The sequence below is a fragment of the Oryctolagus cuniculus genome, chromosome 8, assembly GCF_051225735.1.
Source record: "Oryctolagus cuniculus isolate XC-2025 breed Fujian yellow rabbit chromosome 8, ASM5122573v1, whole genome shotgun sequence".
In the NCBI taxonomy this organism is placed as follows: domain Eukaryota; kingdom Metazoa; phylum Chordata; class Mammalia; order Lagomorpha; family Leporidae; genus Oryctolagus; species Oryctolagus cuniculus.
The window spans coordinates 75,226,902-75,246,571 of NC_142874.1; the positions used below are offsets into that span (position 1 = coordinate 75,226,902).

General features: G+C 43.2%; 1 protein-coding gene across 7 annotated transcripts in view; it reads left to right on the forward strand.

Annotated features, from left to right (window-relative positions):
- The first annotated feature begins 2,297 nt into the window (after positions 1-2,297).
- The window catches only part of PDE5A (phosphodiesterase 5A), a 159,266-nt gene continuing 141,893 nt past the window's right edge, over positions 2,298-19,670 (forward strand). The window contains exon 1 of one of the 7 annotated variants that reach the window (XM_002717227.6): positions 2,298-2,747. In XM_002717227.6, coding sequence (XP_002717273.1) covers positions 2,626-2,747 — 122 coding nt within the window. In that variant the 5' untranslated portion in view covers positions 2,298-2,625. Of the gene's footprint in view, positions 2,786-3,125; positions 3,261-3,332; positions 3,501-3,958; positions 4,277-15,852; positions 15,972-19,670 lie in introns of those variants that run through there. The other 6 variants (XM_008267901.5, XM_008267898.5, XM_008267900.5 and 3 more) reach the window with 6 other exon arrangements.

Consider the following 19,670-nt stretch of genomic DNA (forward strand, 5'->3'; position numbering starts at 1 on the left):
CACAGTAACCCCCAACCTACCTTCTACAGCATACAGAATTTACAGTCACTGTGGGCGAGAAGCCACGGGTTGTTGAGCTTGCGGCAGTGTCTGACGAATCTGCAGACCGGGTGGCCAGTGAAGGCTGCTCCATGCTGCTTGCACCCTGTTGCTGCATCCTCCACAGGCACCGGCTGTGCTCACTTGTTGAAGAGTTGGAACCTTGAACTTGTCCTCTAAGCCCTTCCATAAGGCACTAATCCATGCAGGAGGTCAGAGCCCTCTCAGTCTCATCACTTCCTAAAGACACCACCTTTTGCATTGGGAATTAGAGGACGTATTCAAATCATTGCATTTTTTAATTTTTAAAATTTATTTGAAAGGCAGAGTTACAGAGAAAGAAGGAGAGACTGAGATCTGCTGATTCACTCTCCAAATGGCCATAATGGCCAGGCCTGGCCCAGGTTGAAACCAGGAGCCAGAAGTTTCATCCAGGTCTCTCATGTGGGTGCCTGGGTCGTCTTCCACTGCTTTCCCAGGCCATCAAAAGTGGAACAGCCAGGATCACTGCCGACGGCTTTACCTGCTGTACCACAACACAGGCCTCACATTTGAGTAGTTAATCAAGATAACCAACCAATGCAAACAATCCAAGCCCAAAATTCATTTTATGTCCAGTAGTTAAATAGAGTTTTCAAATCATAATTGACCTCCAGTTAGGAGGAAAGCATGAATTTCCACAGGGAAAAAATGAACATCAAGAAAGTCTCTATTTCATGAGCGTTGTAATCACCATCACAGGAGACAACAGTCATTTTAAAAGCTGATCTAATTTATTACACTTCCCTCCCCCTATCCTATTGCTTTGCTTGCTTTTAATTAGTTGTAGTTACTTGACTGCAACAGTGAAGTTTCAGAGGAACTGAAGTTCCAAAAGGAAAATTATTCAATGCAGAAAAGATAAGCCATTGCAGTAGGGGACTGGACGACATTTTTAAAAAAGATTTATTCACTTATTTGAAAAGCAGAGTTACAGAGAGAGGAGGAGAAACCGAGAGCTCTTTCCATCTGCTGGTTCACTCCCCAGATGGCAATAAGGGCTGGAGCTGTGCCAGATGGAAGCCATGAGCTTCATCTGGGTCTCCCACATGAGGGGGTGGGGCAGGGTTGGAGTGCCAAGCATTTAGACCTTCTGCTGCTTTCCCAGGTGCATTAGCAGGGAGCTGGATCAAAGTGAAGCAGCGGGGACACAACACAGGATGCCGGCTTCACAGGCAGCGGCCTCAGTGCTATGTCATAGCGCCGGCTCCTGGAAGCCATCTCTTTAAAGTTTCCATATTACCAATTGAATGATGTGTATGTATGTAGTGAGTAACACCTTACATTCACGCCAGGAGCATTTTGAAGGGAGCTTGTTAAAAATATGTCAGCTGAATCACTTTTGATATATTACTGCTAATGGTGTCATTCACACATTGTGCAACATAAAACTCCAAATTTAATTCTGCCAAAAAAATTAGGTCATTGCAAAATGCCACATTAAAACTCCAACTTGCTGCGTGACGGGGAAATGAGGATGAGGACAAAGCAAAGGAAGACACTAAATCCCTTTTTTAAAGCATGATCAGAGGACACACACACTACGGTAGGAGGACTGGGCCCTTTTGGCTGTTAATTCCAGTCAACGAAAAAAATGACGAATTCATGCAAAATTGGGCCAATTGGTTGCTCTCTGCTGTATCCGGGTACAGTGCTTGCAACTTTACCCACTTGTACGGAGGTGCCCTTATTTCCCTAGGAAATCTCTCTCCATTTATAAAATTTATATCTGGTTCAATGGTTAAAGGCACTTAATTCATAGTCATCGTGGTTGTTACCTTTAGGGTGGGGCATGGCTTCCAATCTCAAATTTCACCTGGGAACCCCCCTCCCCCTCCCACCGCCTGGATTCCTCCAACTGCGCGGGGCTCCTGGCTGGAGCGCTTCGGGCCACTGTGAGATTTTGTTCAGAGACAGATCGGTGCCCCTTCCTCCCTGATCCGAGCCTTGGACTGGAGAAAAGCGAGCGGGACGTGTGCTTGTATTCCCAGGCCAGAGGGAAAGCGCCCAGGACAGCACTGTGCTCGCCCTCTGGGGGAAATCTTCCCTGAGCGGTCGCTTTCTGGGCTTGGATTAGGTCCTCTACTTCTGACCCTCGCCTCCCTGGTCCGCCTGTAGCTGCACGCGCGTACACACCCACTGTCACCTTCGCGCGCTCCCCTGGAGCCAGCCCGGCACACAGCGCACCCCAGCGGCCGCCTGCCTGCCTCCTAGCCCCGCCGCTTGGCTTCCGGAGAGCTCGCGGGTCCCCGTCGCGGCCGCCTGGGAACCACTGCACCCGAGAACCAGTCTCGGAAAGACCCCAGGGAGGGCGCGGGGCGGCGGCACCCGGCCCCGCCCGCCACACCTGGGAGCCCAGAGGAACCGGGAGGGAGGGGCGGGGCAGGAGGCTGGCCTAGCGCCGGGGCAGATTCACTGAAAGCCGGCCAGACCCGAGCCAGGCGCACGGGGAGGCTCTCGGGGCAGAGTCCTGCGCCTCCGAGGGAGGGACCCCAGCCCGGGTGCGAAGCCAGCCGCGGCTCGCCGCGGAGACGCGCGGCGCAGATCATGGAACCGGCCGGCCCCAGCCCTGGGCGGCCGCAGCAGCAGCGCGACACGGACTCGGTGGAAGCGTGGCTGGACGATCACTGGGACTTTACCTTCTCTTACTTTGTTAGGAAAGCCACCAGGTAAGAAGAGGACCCTCGGAAGACCCGGCCTGGGCACGGTGCGTGACCTGAGGCTGACCTCTCTCCCCTATTGAATTTCCCCCTTGGGTCACTCTTAAACTGTTCCCGGGTCCTTTGCTTTTGAAAGAAGCCTTCGGTCCTCTTACTGGGTAGAGACCTCCTCGACTTTAAATGAGCACAGTCGCAAACCCCAAGCGTCGGTTTCGATCCAACTTGCCCGCAAAGTTCAAATACAAAAGTGTATGTGCCCACCCCCTCGACCCCCGGAGTCCCCGCGGAAAGAGATGATACCCTGGAACCCCTCTTTTGTGTACCCTAAGTCCTCTTGGCAAAACCAAAATACGGTCTGAGCCCCTTCTCCGCAGCTCCGGAAGCACCATTTCCAGCTCGGTCCCAGCGGCCCCGCTCCTCCCCCGTGCCCCACGCCCTGGCCCTCGCGGGGCGGGGAAGCCGAGGGTAGGGACGAGACCACGAGGATCCCTAAAGCCAGCAACATGACGGAGCCCTCCCAAAGTGAGTGTGAGCGTCTTTGGCCCCCACCCCTTCCAGCCCCCCGTGGTCCCGCGCGCCTCCTTGCCCTCTTTTTTTTTTTTTTTTTTTTTCCTCCAAAGGCTACGCCGCCTAAAGGAAGGCTCTGCCCAGAGGGTGGCGGCGCGCACACAAAGGGCGCAGGGGAGGCGCGGCAGCGAGCGGACCCCGGGGGCTGGCAGGTCCCGTGCGGCCCGCGGAGACCCCGGAGGCCAGCTTTCCCCGGTCTGTAGCCAAGCGCCGGGGTCGGCCCCTGCGGAGGGCGGGGAGGACGGAGTCTGTCCCCTTGGAGGCGGCTGCGCAGCGGGCAGTCGGGGCGTGCGTGGAAACTGCTCTCCGGAGAGTTGGGGAGGAACTGAGACCGAAGCAGAGGGACACGAAGGGTGGAGCGCAGAGAGCGCGGCGGGAGGGTCCCGCGAAGCCGTAGGAGTCGGAGCGAAGCCGGGGCGAGGCAGGCCTGCGCGCGCACTGGGGCTGGCTCCAGGACGCAGCACTTTGGAGAAAGGGCTCGAGCCCCGCCGCGGCCGATCCGGGGCTGCGGCTGTCGGTTAGCCGGTGCTGGCCGCTTGGGCCGGGAGAGCAACGCTCGCGAAGGCTGTGATGGTGGAGGAGCGGCCCGGGGCTGGGCGCTGGGCTCCAACCCGCCGGCGCGCGGCCGCGGCTCTGCCGAGCGCTCCCCGCCAGGGGGCGGCGCGGTGCGGAGAGAGCTCGCGGCCGCGGGCGGCAGAACGGCGGCGGGGGCAGTAGGGGAGCGGGCTTGGTGACACCGACCTCACCTGGGCGCGTCGCGTGCCCCACTCCGAGCCTCCTGGAGCCCAGGATCCGCGGAGTTCGGAAACGAACTTCCCACATTTGCTATGTTGCCTTTTGGAGACAAAACAAGGTACTTCCTGCAGCATCACCCCCTTCCCACTCTCCCTGGGGGCGCGGTAGGGACCTTGCGCGGAGTGGTGGCGCACTGGTCACACCGGCGAGGTGATGCCCAATCGAAAATGGACCGTGTGAGTTTCTGGGTTTTTGTCTTTACTCTCTTGCATTTCTTTGGGATCTTGGCTTGGGCCCCTTAATGTTGTTTTTCCTAACGAACGTTCAGAGCTGGTGTGGATTGAATTAATCGCAAGATCTTTTTGGTAGAGGCAAATCTGATCTGTGTTTCATTACTCAAACCTCCTTTTTCAAAGTCCTCCTCCCTGCTTTCGCTTTCTTCCTCCAGAATCCTAAGTCTGCAGAGGTCAGAGGGTAACCTTGAAAGTAGTTTCTTTCTGAAGGCACTGTTTCTGCGAGCTTGGGGTGAGGCACTGAGGCCGCGTGTGGACGCACAGCTTTCTGGAGGGGGTCACCTGCTACTCCTTGTGCGGTTTCCTTTCACTCTTGCATTGGCCCACCTTTGAGTTAGAGCACAGAGAATGGGGAGGGAGTCTGGAAGCAGGCTGATTTTTACAGTGCTTGTGGGATGATCAAGAGTTTGGAGAAGAAAGCGGTAGTGTGTGACTAGTCAGAGATAAGAACACTTTCAGAACCTGCCAAAACTTTGAAAGTATCACAGCTTTCTTACTGGGAAAGAGTTAATGAAGACACATTTATTTTCCCATTACTTCTCCTTCTGTGTAATATCAGGTTAGAATCCCAATTCTCAAAATTACAGTGCATACTCTGAAGTTTAGGTCATCCGAGGCTGCCAGCGACTTCTGTTTAACAGTTAGGGTTTTAAATGTTAGTTGATGGTGGCCATATAGGCTGAACATTTTCGAGTGTCTGTGTGTGTGTGTGTGTGTGTGTGTAATGTGTGTGTTGGGCATACAGTGGAAAACGAAAGTGTAAAGTATTTGAGAGTAATGCAGGCCTGCAGTTTTAAAACTTGTAAAGTTTTCAGACTTGTGCCAAGAACATAATTTAATCTAAGAATTTGTGTATACCCAAAAGTTTCTCATGAAACAGTATTCTGGTTTGGCTGTGTATTTGGTGGCATTAACGGAGAGGCTGGACTTCAGTTGATGATAAAAATGTCAAACTACTAAGCGCAGTGCAATCCACTTGATGGTAAAAGCGTATTGCATACATTCTAACTTAGCTTCAAAGAAATATTTTTAAGTAGAAAGTCAGATCACTTTGCTTTTTTCTGCTTTCCTTAGAGTGCGTAAGTGTAAAATGAGTATTGGATGTGATTCAATGAACCCCTGAATAGTTCTAAGGGGACAAGAGTCATGTGGCCCATTTTAAGAAATAAAATAAATGTAGATTCACTGATTGTTCATCTGCACCAGTCATCAGGCTTCCTGATGAAGGTACTTCTGCATTATTTAGTTGTCATTTTCATTCATGCATTCTTCTGCATCCTGCCTGTCCCTGGATCTGGAGTCATTGCACAGAGTGGAGGTTCTTGCATTCCTAAATCCCCAAACACCTGTGAATTTCCATTGTCTTTGAAGCAGTGATGCTGCTGTATCACACTGTTTCCTATAACTACCTTCCGATACAGAGCTAAGCACCTCATTAAAAGCTAAACCTTGGAGCATAGACATACATGGGCTTTCTTCATCACAACCTGTTTAGGTACATTTGAGAATGTCATTTGAACAGTTCATGACTTATCTGTTGGCATAAAGTTGATTTTGGGCTAATAAACCACATCTGGAAACCTCTCACCCTCCTGTGCTGCAGGCCTGGGATCCTGTGTTAACTGAGGACTCTAACGTGAAAGTGCTTACAAATGAAGCCCTTCCTGGTGCTAATACCACTTAGCAGCTGTTGTTATCCTTGACAGCATTATTAGAATAATGTTACCTTTCATTAGCTACTAATCAGCTCTGGGATTGTGGGTGTTGTTTTAGTCGTTTAATATTATAAAGGTGACACGATTGATTTTTATTCCTTTGTTTTGTACTAGGCAAAAGCTTGAGAATATTTGTCATATACTAGAAATATGAAATATTAAGTGAGGACAAGTTTTTATGACAGTGTGGATCAAAGTCCAGAAACCGATGTTTTACACTCCCGTGCTCGCTCTGATAGACATTTGACAGCAAATAGCTATGCTGAATTCAGTGAGGTTCCAGGTGCTCTGTTTGGGATTTCTTTTTTCTTTCTGTGTTTCTTTGTAATTCTTTTTTCATTTCTAGAAGTTGTACCATTTTTGTTTGCAAGGTGTTTATATTAAAATCAAGTGATGGAAATACTGTAAATATTGCTACTCATAATTAAAATTGTTTCTAGAATTATGATGGAATATAAACTTTTTCACAATTTTCAGGCAAGTGATTTGCTAAGCATATTTTGTTAGGCACATGTTAGTGCTGAAGACAATAAAGCCCTCTGGGCATTGACCGAGTCTCACTTCGCTATTATACATAATATTTTTATGATGGAAATCATGTTGTAGTAATGGCGCTGTCCACATAGCCAGCTCTAAACTGCCTTTTCATTCCCTTGAAGCAGTTCTTATAGATTGAATTCTTCCCCCCGGAGGAAGCTGTAGCAGCCCCTGAAATGATGTTTCTGATTACCCTTCTATCTCCAGCACTTTCCAAGTTCCAGAGCTTAGATCCACTTAGGACCCAAACTGAAAATGTGATAGAATGAATGCAATGGCAGTCAGTCATAGACAGATAGCTTGAAATAAACCCGTTTGTGAAGTGTAATACAGACTTAAGTAGACATGTTGCAAAATTCAGTAGCTTTTTTTTTCCAGCCTGAACATCTGTGGACATTGCCAGTATTTTCAGGAGATCATGTCCTCAGCACCTCCAGATCGGCAGTGTTTTCAGTGTTTTGATTAGGCTAGGCCACGAAGTTTCCTTTCTAGCTAGTTCCACCTACCTAAGTATGGACTCTGGTCTCTAATTTCTTTTAAAGTATTTGACAGTGTTTTCGAGTTGTACATGTAATTTGAACCTTCACCCCTATCTGATTACAGAGACTACATCTGAGTAAGATGCACTTCTTCCTCTACATGTGAAAATGAAGTTTTGTTTAGAACTTTGCTAGAACTGCCTGGTGTATTTTAATATTGCTTGGGAAAGATTTCTTTTGTAACCAAAAAAGGCTAAAGAGACCTGCATGACATATATTAGTTTATCCTGCATACAAATTTATTCTTTTCTGTTTTAATTTGAGAGGCATGGAGACAGAGGCCTCCTATCCTCTGGATCACTCCCCAAACGCCCACAAGAGCCTTGCTGAACCATGCCGAAATCAGGAGCCTGGAGCTCAGTCTGGGTCTCCCAAGTGGTGGTAAAGAGCCACCACCCTGTGCAGGGATCCAGCTGCCTGAGCCATCACTGCTGCCTCCCAGGTGCCCTTTAGCAGGAAGCTGGAGTCAGGAGTAGGGACAGGATTCAAACCCAGGCACTCTGATACGGGATGCCAGCTTCCTAGCGCAGCTTAACTCCAGCCCGCGCCTCACACACACACACACACACACACACACAAATACAAAATAGTTTTCAAGCTAATAATTCATTGTATCTATTACTGCTGAATTAAGATATATTTGTTTTCAGAGCTGATTGTAGGATACAAATCTTTTCCTATAATAAAAACAAAACAAAAACCTCACTAAGAACTATAGGACAATTAAATAAATCAATGGGTTGACTGATAATTGGACAGTTGAAAAATGACTAATTTCTGAGTTTAGGATGCGGGCCAGCTACTGACTTTGCAGGACTTCCTATGAAATTAGTTTAGCTGAACAGAGATTCAGTTGACCAGTGTTACAGCTGATGGATGTGGCCTGGAAACATCTGTAATATCAGGTTCTCAGGAAAAAGTGCCTGTGAGCTACATACCTAGGAATAAAAATTGAAGAAAATCTTTCCACATGAGTCATTCATTTGATATTTAGCTCTGTAAATCTTATTTACTGACTTGGTGTTCTCATTTTATTTAAATTTTTTTTTTGTTTAGCGATGTAAGTGCTTTGTATTTTTTCTGAATGGTCAAAATTTCTGTTCATTGTCAACCAAATGTTTAAGATAGGTAAAGCAAATTGAATGTTAAGTCCATTAGAGTCATTTGGATAAATTTTCCAAAATCTTTCATTAAAGGGTTTAAAGAAGTCTATTTCTCTGATTTTTAGTTTGTAGTGAACAGTTATTACAGTCTCATGGGCCTTTGTTATCATCTTTATTCTTTGACAGAGGGACTGTTCTCCTGATTCTGAATTTCAAAACAAGGGTAACTTGTTGCAGCTTATCTTTTCTGAATAATTTTCTTATACATAAATTTGGAAGTGAAAAAAAAACCATTTGATATTATATCTCTAGAGATAATTATAAAAAATAAGAACCATCCTCTCTACTGCCTGTGGAACACCTATGCTAGAGGTATAGTAAGAAGACACAAGGTCCTAATCTTTTGGGGTGATGAAATAACTAACTCACACAGACATACAGGATTGCTGACTGTTAGAGGGGTCATGTAGTCCAATTTCTCAAGTATAAGTAATCTACTCCCATTAAAGAAAGATGCTTTTCATGATTTCCAATATATTAATTAAAAAGCTTTTGGTCACAAGTGACAGAAACAGTAACTCATATAATTGAAACATCAGGGCATTGGTTTAGCTGTGAAATCAGCTGATCAAATAACCTTGTCAAGATCCAGCCATCCATTTATCTGTCTAATCTGTCCATCTGTCTGCCCATGCTTCCTTCAATCCATCCTTCTTCCAGGGGTACAGAGCCATTTTTTTTTTTTTCTGCTGAGGGCCATTTGGATATTTGTAACAGCATTCACAGGCCATGCAAAATCATCAGCTTAACAATTAGCCTGGTATAGATGATTAATTTTGGGTCCCACCTGTGGTTGCCTTGGCAGGGCCAGATCAGATGGTTTCATGAGTCTTACATGGCTGGCCAATCAGACATTCCCTGCACGGATCCATCATCTCTCCATCTTTCTATCTACCCACATCTGTCTGTATTTGCTTCTGATCTGTATTGCCTTTATTCCCCACGTGCTCTCTTCATAGGCTGCAAAAGTTTCTTCTTGATCAATGTGTGTGGGTCTTAAGCATCTAGTTTTAGACAGGCATCCTCTTTTCCCTGTCATTCCTTCCCGGAATCCTCTGGTCTTACTTGGTCATTTGTCTGCTCCGGACCAACCATTGTATCCAGTCTGGTGGAGTTGCTTGGCTGATCCTGAGGGGCAGGTAGCCCATAGTGAGGCATATCATTGGAGAGGAGGAAAAAAAAATCCCAAATGAAAGTGATGTGTGCAGTTGCAGAAGTTCCTTGTATCTACTATATTTAGTGTTGCCTTTGTTTTATTTTAAGGTTAGTTAAATGTGGAATTTTTTACAGTCGAATAAATAAAAGTAAATATAATTTAAGCGTAGTTACATCATTTAAGCCAGTGTAATACCAAAATAAATTTGAAGCTAATTATGAACAAAATGATAAAACCTCAGCCAAATGCACATTGACAGCATTCATTAAATCACCCTTACAAAGTAAATATGGCCCTGACTGCCCAGTGAACAGCCTGCTGAGGTCAGCTGGCCTTTGCTACAATTGCCCTATGCTGAGTCACTTCTCTCACTGGAGCTGGTACAGAATACTGGCTTTTAGTTTTTACTTGGTGCAAAACCATATTTGTGTATTAGATTTACTGCTTTTATTTTCTTATTAACACAAATCTAAACAGGGACACTAAAATTGTAGGGCAGCCCTTGGTTATCAGGTGCTTATCCGAGTAATTTCAAGCAGACTTCTTTCATCTTGTTTTTGTTTGTTTGAATTATGATCAGTTTGAAAACACAAAGTGAAAGCATTTTCATAGAAAATGTACAGATTTTCAAACCATGCTAGTTTTGATCTTTTAGGGCTTTTTTTAAAAACCATGGATTGAGAAATACCAATCCAGTCCATCTAAGCTATAAAGGAAGTCAATTTTCATATTTACTGGGTAGATCTTGGTTGTTTTCTTTCGGATATTGTAGTTTTTCCTTGAGACATAGTCCATACCATGTGACCGTGAATGCATGGGAAATCACAAAACTCTATGTCCCTTCCAACTCTCAAATCTGAGTGTAAAACCATATGAAGCAATTCTGGATTTTATTTATATTTGGTCCCAGTAAGCTTCTCAGATGTTTTCACAGCTGGAGAGAACTTAGAAATGCTAAATAATTTTAGGCAGAGCATGCATTTCCCTACCATGCCAAACCCAAACGAACTCCTCACTGTGGCTTCAGAGTAGATTGTGGCAGGATATCTATCACGCGGAGGTGCCCCACACGTCCCATTTTGTCTAATGCCCTTTTATTAATCTAAACCAGTGCTTTTCAAAGAGGAAAGGATGTTGGCATCTGATGGTGATGCTGATTTTTCTGTGAGAGAGATACTGCCTGGCACATTGCAGGTCATTAAACATAGCTGGACCTCAGACACTAAATGCCAGGAGCACCCCCATACTGTGACAGCAAGTCTGTTCCCACACCTTTCCAAACGTCCCCCCAGGGGCTGGCACCACTCCCTGGTGGGAGCCCTTTAGGATTTATTTCTGTTTATGATGAGGAAGGGCCCTAGATAGGACAAACTTAGACTTCAACTCTAGAACAACCTTTCTAAAAGTATGCTTTTGGGAACGTTATTTACTCTCTCTGTAAAATGGAATTGACCTCAAATGAAAATGAAGTGATATGGTACATATGTCCTGATCTGTGTTAGTAGTGGTTTTGAGGAGTTTACCAATTTACCTTGAGAATTATCAGAGTCTTAAATATAATCACACACTTTAACACTCGTTCCCTTACTCTGGTATGTGGCAATCAGAACACAGTAGCGACTGTGCAGACTTGCAGTACCCTTCTTATTTTCACATGAAACATTATTAATGGTTTAGACAGAAGCTTTGGTAGGATTGAGGAAGATACTGGGAAGGGAAATGGAAAGGGAGTCCAGACCCCCAGATTTTGCTCCCAGCCTTGCTATTATGGGTTTTGTGACTGGCCCAAGTTAATAAACCTGGACCTTCAGCTGGGAGGCAAGAGGGGCTGAGGAATCAAAGCAGAGAGATTCATAAAGTAGCTTAAAAATCTCCATCTGCTCCAAGAATTCTTGATTTTTGCTAGGAGAGTATCAGCTTCTCAGACTGAGTAGTTTAGTTCTTTAAAGTATTTTTCCGAATTTGAGTAGTGGATCCAGATCAAATTATGCAAACAACATAACTACAACTGTGTAAAGTAAGGATCCAAGAGCAGGAAGTAGATCCAACATTATTTTCTCTATGAATTATTTTCTCATTTTTCCTACAGATAATTTTAGCAGATTAGCACACAAGTTGTCACTCTTCCTTCCCAGTCAGAAAATTTAGTGCACTTTTTGTAATTCTAGAATTACTGATTAATTTACATGACTAATGAAAAAAGCATTGAAAGATGAAAGGTTGACATTTTAATAGTAGAGTTGTGAACATGGAAATGCACTGGACTTTATGAATTTTTCAAATACAGCCAGGAAAGTTTTCCTGTGTCTTGTTTGAGCCATCCTAGAAATATCCTAAAAAGTGACTGCCAAAGGGACTTGAAGTGTAGCTGCCCTTGAGATCCAGGGTGGCATCAAGCTATATTTAGAATTTCCCCCACATAAGTCCCCTTGGATTAAAAAAAAAAAAGTCAACTTATTCCCAAATCACCTACAGCAAGGAGCTAAAGCATTCTTTTATGAAATATTAAAAACATGTTCCAGATAACTAATCATGGTTATTGAAATATTGCTGTGGTTTCCATCACTGGTAACTATTGTATATTTTTTCACATTTGTTGTCAAACAATTTTATTATTGATGTTTTGGGGAAGAAAGTGCCCAATATCTAACTTATTTAAGGGGAAAATTAATTTGTAAGTAATTAATGGAACAACAATAGCATACAGTCTTGCATTTATTTTTTTTTCTCAATTAAATGTGCAGCTAGCTCCTAATGTTTTATGTAGAATTCAGAAAATTTGCCATATCTAATTGTACTTATTGGTGTAGGGAATCCATTTTTTTCAATTTTAATTTCAAAAAATAGTAACATTAAATCAATTTTTTTCCATACAAAGTGTTTCTGTAGAGAATGTGGTGCTTGTATATTAGAAACTTAAAACGAAGCAATGGCTGACATCTGGTTATTCCATGTAAGCCCATTGAATAAATACTTTTTATTGAAATAAATATGTTTAAAAAAGAGACCATTTAATTTTCAATTAACTTAAAAATGATAACTATCATTTATTAAACACTGTGTGTCAGACTCCATCTTATCACATTTCCTTTCATTTTCTTAGGGAGCCCTGAGAGGTAAGTAGCCATTATTTCCATTTTACAAAGCGAGTAAATAATGTACCCAATGTCATATTGATAGAAAGAACTGGATCCAAGGTGGAAGGGTGAGTCTGTTCCACCCTAGGACCCTGAAGAACCACTATGCTATACTGAAAGTCACGTCAATGTTAATGGAAGCAAAGCAAAGATTGAATACTGGGAAGAATGTACTCAGGAAGAGGTTAACGTTTCTCCCAGGGCCTTTTAATATGCAAGCACGTTACTTAATGATGTGCCTGGAGACTTTGCCCAAGTGAGTTTAGTTTCCGTATATAATTGTAGAGTATAAAAAGGGGAAAATCTCAAATGACATTTTAAAATAGAGTGGCTGGAAATTTAGGTACTAGGCCATCACAATTTTATTTTTAGTATTAGAACACAAATGTCCCAAGTACAGGATATTTTCAAAGAATATTTAACCTTTGATGCAATTGTTTTTTGGCCAAAGTGCAAGACACATAAACGAGTTACTCTACAAGTCGGTTTCACCTAATTATATTTCTAACTTGTGGGGCTATTATGTTTATATCAGAATTTTACTTTGTATTGTAAATATTTCTTCTGCTTACTTTTCTAGAAGCCAGTACTCCATAAAACCTAGACAGCATATTGTAATTAATTTTCCCTTTCAAGACACTCAAAATGTCAAATATATATTTCAAGGCACTGCTGTCTTTTTCAAGACTCGTTTTTTTTTTTAAAAGATGAGTGAATAGTTCACCTCTGGTAGACAGTAGCTACTTGACACAGAGACCCCTTAAGGACACAGGCATTTCTCTGTGTGTCCCTTTTGCTAATCATTTTTAAAACACTGTTTGGTTTTCATGTCCTAGTTAATACTTCTGGCATTTGAAAGAAGCTGTGACATGTCTAGATTAGTGACGAATTCCTAAAACAGACTCTGAATACCTGGGATGGAATTATAATCTTGAGTGAAAATGGGAAATTGGAAATTGGGGGATGTTTCATGTGCCAGGTGACACATTGTTTTCAATGAATATTATTGATCAACTTATAAATTTTGAGAGGTGAGGAGACAACTTAAACCTCTTTTTTTTTTAAAAAAAAGGGTTGATTTATTTGAAAGTCAGAGTTACACAGAGAGAGAAAAGGAGAGGCAGAGAGAGAGAGAGAGAGAGAGAAAGAGGGAGAAAGAGAGAGAGAGAGAGGTCTTCCATCACCAGTTCACTCCCCAGTTGGCCGCAATGGGCCAGAGCTGCACTGATCCGAAGCCAGGAGCCAGGAGCTTCTTCTAGGTCTCCCATGTGAGTGCAGGGGCCCAAGGTGTTGGGCCATCTTCTACTGCTTTCCCATGCCATAACAGAGAGCTGGATTGGAAGTGGAGCAGCCAAGACTCAAACAGGTGCCTATATGGGATGTTGTCATTGCAGTCGGCAGTTTTACCCACTCTGCCACAGCACTGGCCCCACTTCTTTCAATGGCTGTAAAAAGAGACACCACCAGTTTGGCAGCATTTAATTTGATGATTAAGTTAATTGAGACTGGCATTTTAAAAAAATGCTGCTTTTTATCAGCTCTACAAATATGAACACACAGGACGTGTTGAATGAAAGAAATAGCACTCACTTCAGCCACGTGTGTGATTTTGAGAAACTGTCAAAACCATTGTAAACACTGATGACCATTCGCCTTCTCATTTTCCTATGCCCCAGAATTGCCCTCGTCTTTCTGTCTCCTTCACAAGTGAACTTACCCTTAAAACTCTGTTACCCAAGACTCCCAGGGTCCCATGCTGGAAAACGCAGCAGCTTGAGTGTTGCTCGATGCTGCACCACATGGCAACCTCATCTAGGGGGGCTCAGCGCTGTGAAGCCGCCTCCTGAAATTCAATGTGTTAACCATTATTCTTAATGACACTGGTTTTGATACTAAATCACTAATGCAGGAGCACTTTGAGCTGCAAGAGTCTTCCCTAAAGTCATAAATTAGGATAATAAACGTGGGATTGTATTCATTGTTTAAAAAGATTTAAGTCACAATTATGACAGGCGCTCATGGCAAGTTTTTGGCAACTTCCATTTGGTTTTATTTCCTGCCGTCTAATTAATCTGAATTTTGTGAGTTCTCTGCTTGCTCGGTGTGGGAAAGGGTGTATTAGTGAGCCTCAGCCCGCATCTGGGGTACAGACACATGTGAACCCACAGGTGGTAATGGCATTAGTGTCACCTGACTGGAATAACTCTCACCAATGACTCTGGTACCCTCCAGGATTTCTGCAGTCAGTTTAAGACATGTTGTAAAAGTTTAAATACAAAAGCAATTTACCGATTAAAAAAAGGATGTGTACTACAATTCATTTATGAGGTAAGAAAATTTTTTTGTAATAAAATAAGGTAGGAAATAAGAGACCGGAGAATAATAAAACAGAATTTGGTGAGGAGCCGGGAAGATTTGGATAGGATGTTAGACATCAGGATCCTGTCATTGATTCTGCATTCTTGGCATCCATTTTCATTGCGTTTCCCTTGGCCATGGCCTGTTGTCTTTCATTAACAGCCTTGTAAAAGTTAAATCAACTGAAAGACTTCAAGCCGCTGTGCTTTCTGATTGCTCCCAGGTTTGCAGGCTGTTAGCAAGGACGTGCTCAGACAAGCAAGCTCAGCGACTCTAAATTATTAGTGCTTGTAGCAAAGGGGAAAATACCTCAGTGGAGCTTGCCTCTGGTTTTTTCACTCAGATGGCTATGATGTAATTTAACCTTTTTTTTTTTTTTTTTTTTTAAACTCTGAGTCTTTGTAAAGAATGGCACTTGGAAGTATCTGCTTCGGCTTGGCCAAGGTGTACATCCACAGTGTACACAGTGCATGCTGTTAGCCTACACCCCGGCCCTGTTAAGTCCCCTCTGCCGTGCGCTTGTTCCACTAGGAACACAAACTTTTCACCCCCATCCTTTTGCTGAATCTCTGGGCTGAAGTTTGAGGACATGAACAGCAGTGGCTCCTTACCCCAGCCCTCCATCTCCACTGGAATAAGCCCCAAGGGTGCAGGAGAGACAAAAAGCTCACATATGTGGAAGATTCTGATGTGCTTCCATAAGCATTTCCTAAAAAGTGAAGGAGTCTGGAGGCTTCCCATATTTAAAGATGAGGAAGTTGAGGCACAAAACAGGGTTAGGTGAATGGACAGACCCGAGGACTACCTCCTGGCCTGTTGCTAGTGCAGGCCGCTGTGTGCCGAGCTGTTACCGCAGGAGTCCCTATTTATCACTAAAGAACTCAGAACTCCAGAGAAGTTACGGTCCCTTTACCATCACGTCTAGTGGTGTTGTAGCTGGAACTAGGGTTACCTCCTGCTTACTTGCTTGGTGGTCTCGACTTGACACCATGCTGAAGACAGCAACTTGTACTTCATAAAGAGGTCAGACCTGGTAAGTATTTTCCCTATTTTATCAAGGATGAAATTGGAACTCAGTGGAAGAAAATAGCTCTCCACGAGTCCCACATTCCATTAGTAGCAAATGCTAAGATTAGAACTCAGGACTCTGAATGCTTTGTGATCTCAAAAATTGTTAGTAAGCAGAGGGTGGGTGTATGGTGGGGTAGTAAAGGCACCATTTGAGACAGCTGCCTCCAATATTAGAGTGCCTAGGACCGAGTCCTGGCTCTATCCCTAGTTCTAGTTTCCTGCTCACAGACACTATGCAAAGCTCAAGGAATTGGATTCTTGCCACGGAGAGACAAGGCTTGAGTTCCCAGCTCCTGGCTTTGCCTGGCCCAGCCCCAACTGTTGTGGGTATTGGGAGAGTGCACCAGAGGAGGAGAGATCTCTTTGTCAGTTGGTCTGTCTTGTCTTTCAAATAAATAAAAAATTTAAATTTCTTTACAAAGAATTTTTAGCAATTAGCATATCTCTTTCCTGTAAAAAGACTACCAGTTGGCTGGCAACGACATGGCTCACTAGGCTAATCCTCCACCTTGCAGCGCCAGCACACCGGGTTCTAGTCCCGGTCAGGGTGCCGGATTCTGTCCCGGTTGCCCCTCTTCCAGGCCAGCTCTCTGCCGTGGCCAGGGAAGGCAGTGGAGGATGGCCTAAGTGCTTGGGCCCTGCACCCCATGGGAGACCAGGATAAGTACCTGGCTCCTGCCATCGGATAAGCGTGGTGCGCCAGCCGCAGCGCGCCGGCCATTGGAGGGTGAACCAACGGCAAAGGAAGACCTTTCTCTCTGTCTCTCTCTCTCTCACTGTCCACTCTGCCTGTCAAAAAAAAAAAATTTAAAAAAAATTTAAATAAAAATAAAAAAAGACTACAGGTTTTGTTTTTGTGCCCCCCCCCCATAGAATATACGGTGTGGCTTGGAGAGCAAAATAAATGCTTGATTTAAGGAGCAATGTTCTGCTCTAAGAGCAAATTATTAATCCCAGAGCATCAGAAGACCCAGTGATCATACCTAGGGCACAGTGTGGTAGTCCTTTGTGCTCTGTCAGTGATAACATTAGAAACTTGATAGTTTAAGATACATTAGTGTGCTACAGAGAACCTACCTTTTCTTTGGTTTTGTGTCACCAAGAATTTCAATTAAGGGGGAAAAAAAATAGAATGACCACAGTGGCCAGATGAAATACAGGGCACTGGTTCAATTTGAATTCCTGATACTATTTATGCTATAAAAATTGTTCATGGTTTATTTGAAATTCAGTTTCAGTTGGGTGTCCAGTATTTTTGTTTGTTGACTCCAGCAACCTTAAGACTCATCTGGAACACATTTATTATACATTCTTTTCAGTGCAGTGCTTTAGGTTTTTAAAACATGACCTGCTTTCAGAGAAACATAGACATGATTGGATTCAGTTGGGCTTTTTGAAGGGTGCTATCTTCAAGAGTCTTTGTTCTTTGACTCTTTTGAGATAGAATTTTTCTCAGTGTAATAGTGTGTCATCCTTTCATGGTCTGAATGTGGAGGAAAATTAGAGCGTGTGTTTATTGTAGGTGGTCCTGTTCTCTCTGCCTTCTCTGCTGGAATTTGGTTTTGACATTCGCATTCAGCTAGACCTGAGGGAGTGCTTTCTTCCTGATGAGCACTGATGCTGTGGGAATTTATATATTCTTATAGGTCATAGAATCTGCGATAGGAAACTTGGATTTGATTGCTGGCCTTGCCACCAAATAGTAGCATGATTTTCTTCCAGCCACTTAATTCAGCTTCATACTTTAGAAAGTAGAATTGTTAATGCCTATCTCACTAGATTTAAATTAAATGATGCTTCCCCACATAGCATTAATTGAATATTTTTCAAAATCCCCTAAAATCAAGACAGAAAAGGGAAAATTGAGATCCTGTCCCAGACCATGGAAGTGATTGGTCAAGTCAGATCTACCACTTGGTTTTCTTGAATCGCTTATACTGAACATGTTCACACACATCTTTTCCATCCTTAGTTGTATACACTTAACTTCATATACCAGCAAAATCCCATATGTGTATAACTTAGCTGCTGAGCATAATGTGAACTTAAAGTTTGGAGGGGAGAGATCACTTTACTGTTTGTCTGAGGTTGCTCATTATTTACTGTAACCTTGGCACCCAGCAGAATGTCTCATGGGAATCTTGGCTTTATGGGAATAATTCATTCCAAAGAAAGGACACTTAAAAGTCAATCCTATCCAAATGAAAAAGAAATTAGTGTAAAGATCTTGATTCAGACTTTATCTTGAAACATGGAACCACATATTTTGAAAATAAATAGTTTCAATCTAATAGAATTTAAATTATAATGAAAACTCCATGCTAATTATTAGAATAAACAAGTTTCTGGCAAAGCTGTAACCACAAACAAGAGCTTCACTTTGTTTGGCTTTTGCAGTGGGATCATAAAGGAATTATCTTTCACAAAAATTCTTTTTGAATAAAGAGTTGAAGGCTTCAGCTTTTCTAAGGAGCTTTCATTCTTAATAATCAGAGTGTAATTCTTTGAATGTTATTTTTTTCCAGATATTCAGATCTGTCATGTCAATATCCTTATTGAGTTTTCTTTCTTTATTAGTTGGTCTTTCTTTGGTCTTAAACCTTTGTTATCAATTGCTTTGTGTAATATTAGAATGGTTCTTTCTCTACCACCACTTTTAACTACAAGAAAATCTGTATTATGTTAGTCTGTTTGGACTGCTACAATAAAATACTTTAGGTTGGGTAATTTATAAACAACAGAAACTTACTGCTCATGTTCCAGAGGCTGGAAAGTCCAGATCAAAGTGCCAACAGACTTGGTGTTTAGTGAGGGCCTGTTCTTCATGGATGGTACCTTTGATATAGCCTCACATGGTAGAAAAGCAAAAGGGTTTAGCAAGCCCCCTTGGGCCTCTTATAAGGGCATTAATCCTACCCATGAGGCTGAGCTTCCCCAAAGGCCCTACATCTTGATACCTCTCAGTCAAAAAAAAAAAAAAAAAAAGATAGTTATTAGTCTTAGGAGGAAAGACCCACTTCACACAACAACATAGGTCATGCCATGCAAAGAATACCTGGAGAGAGAGGTATGAGAGATGGTGTAATTGCATTTGCGGTTGGTTCATAAGTGAATGTTTTGATGTTATGATAATGTGAGTTTTCTTTAGTAGGTGCGTAATTACAGGAATTTAGATAATCAATAATATGGTCATGGGAACTCCTCTTCCATTACTGGGGATTAAAAAAAAATTGTTGATTAAATGAATGAAAACACTAGACCAGCTTTTCCTATGCCATTTAATACTGTTATTCTCTGTAAGAAGATATCTACAAATTAAACATTTATGAGAAAAATTAAACATATTAACCCAAAACAGAGTTTTTAAAATTTCTGTTTATTCAAGAGGCAGGCATGTGCACACACACACACATACACACACACACTCACAGAAAGAGCTTCCATCTGCTGATTCACTCCTTAAATGTCCAGCAGCCTTTGTCAAAGCCCAGAGCCAGGAACTCAATCCAGATCTCCCAAGTGGATGGCAAGAATGGAACCAGCTGCGTCATCATCACTGCTTCCCAAGGTTTGCATTAGCAAGAAGCTGGAGTCAGGAACAGGAGGTGGGAATTGAACCCAGGCACTCAAATGTAGGATGTGGGCATCATAACTGGTCTCT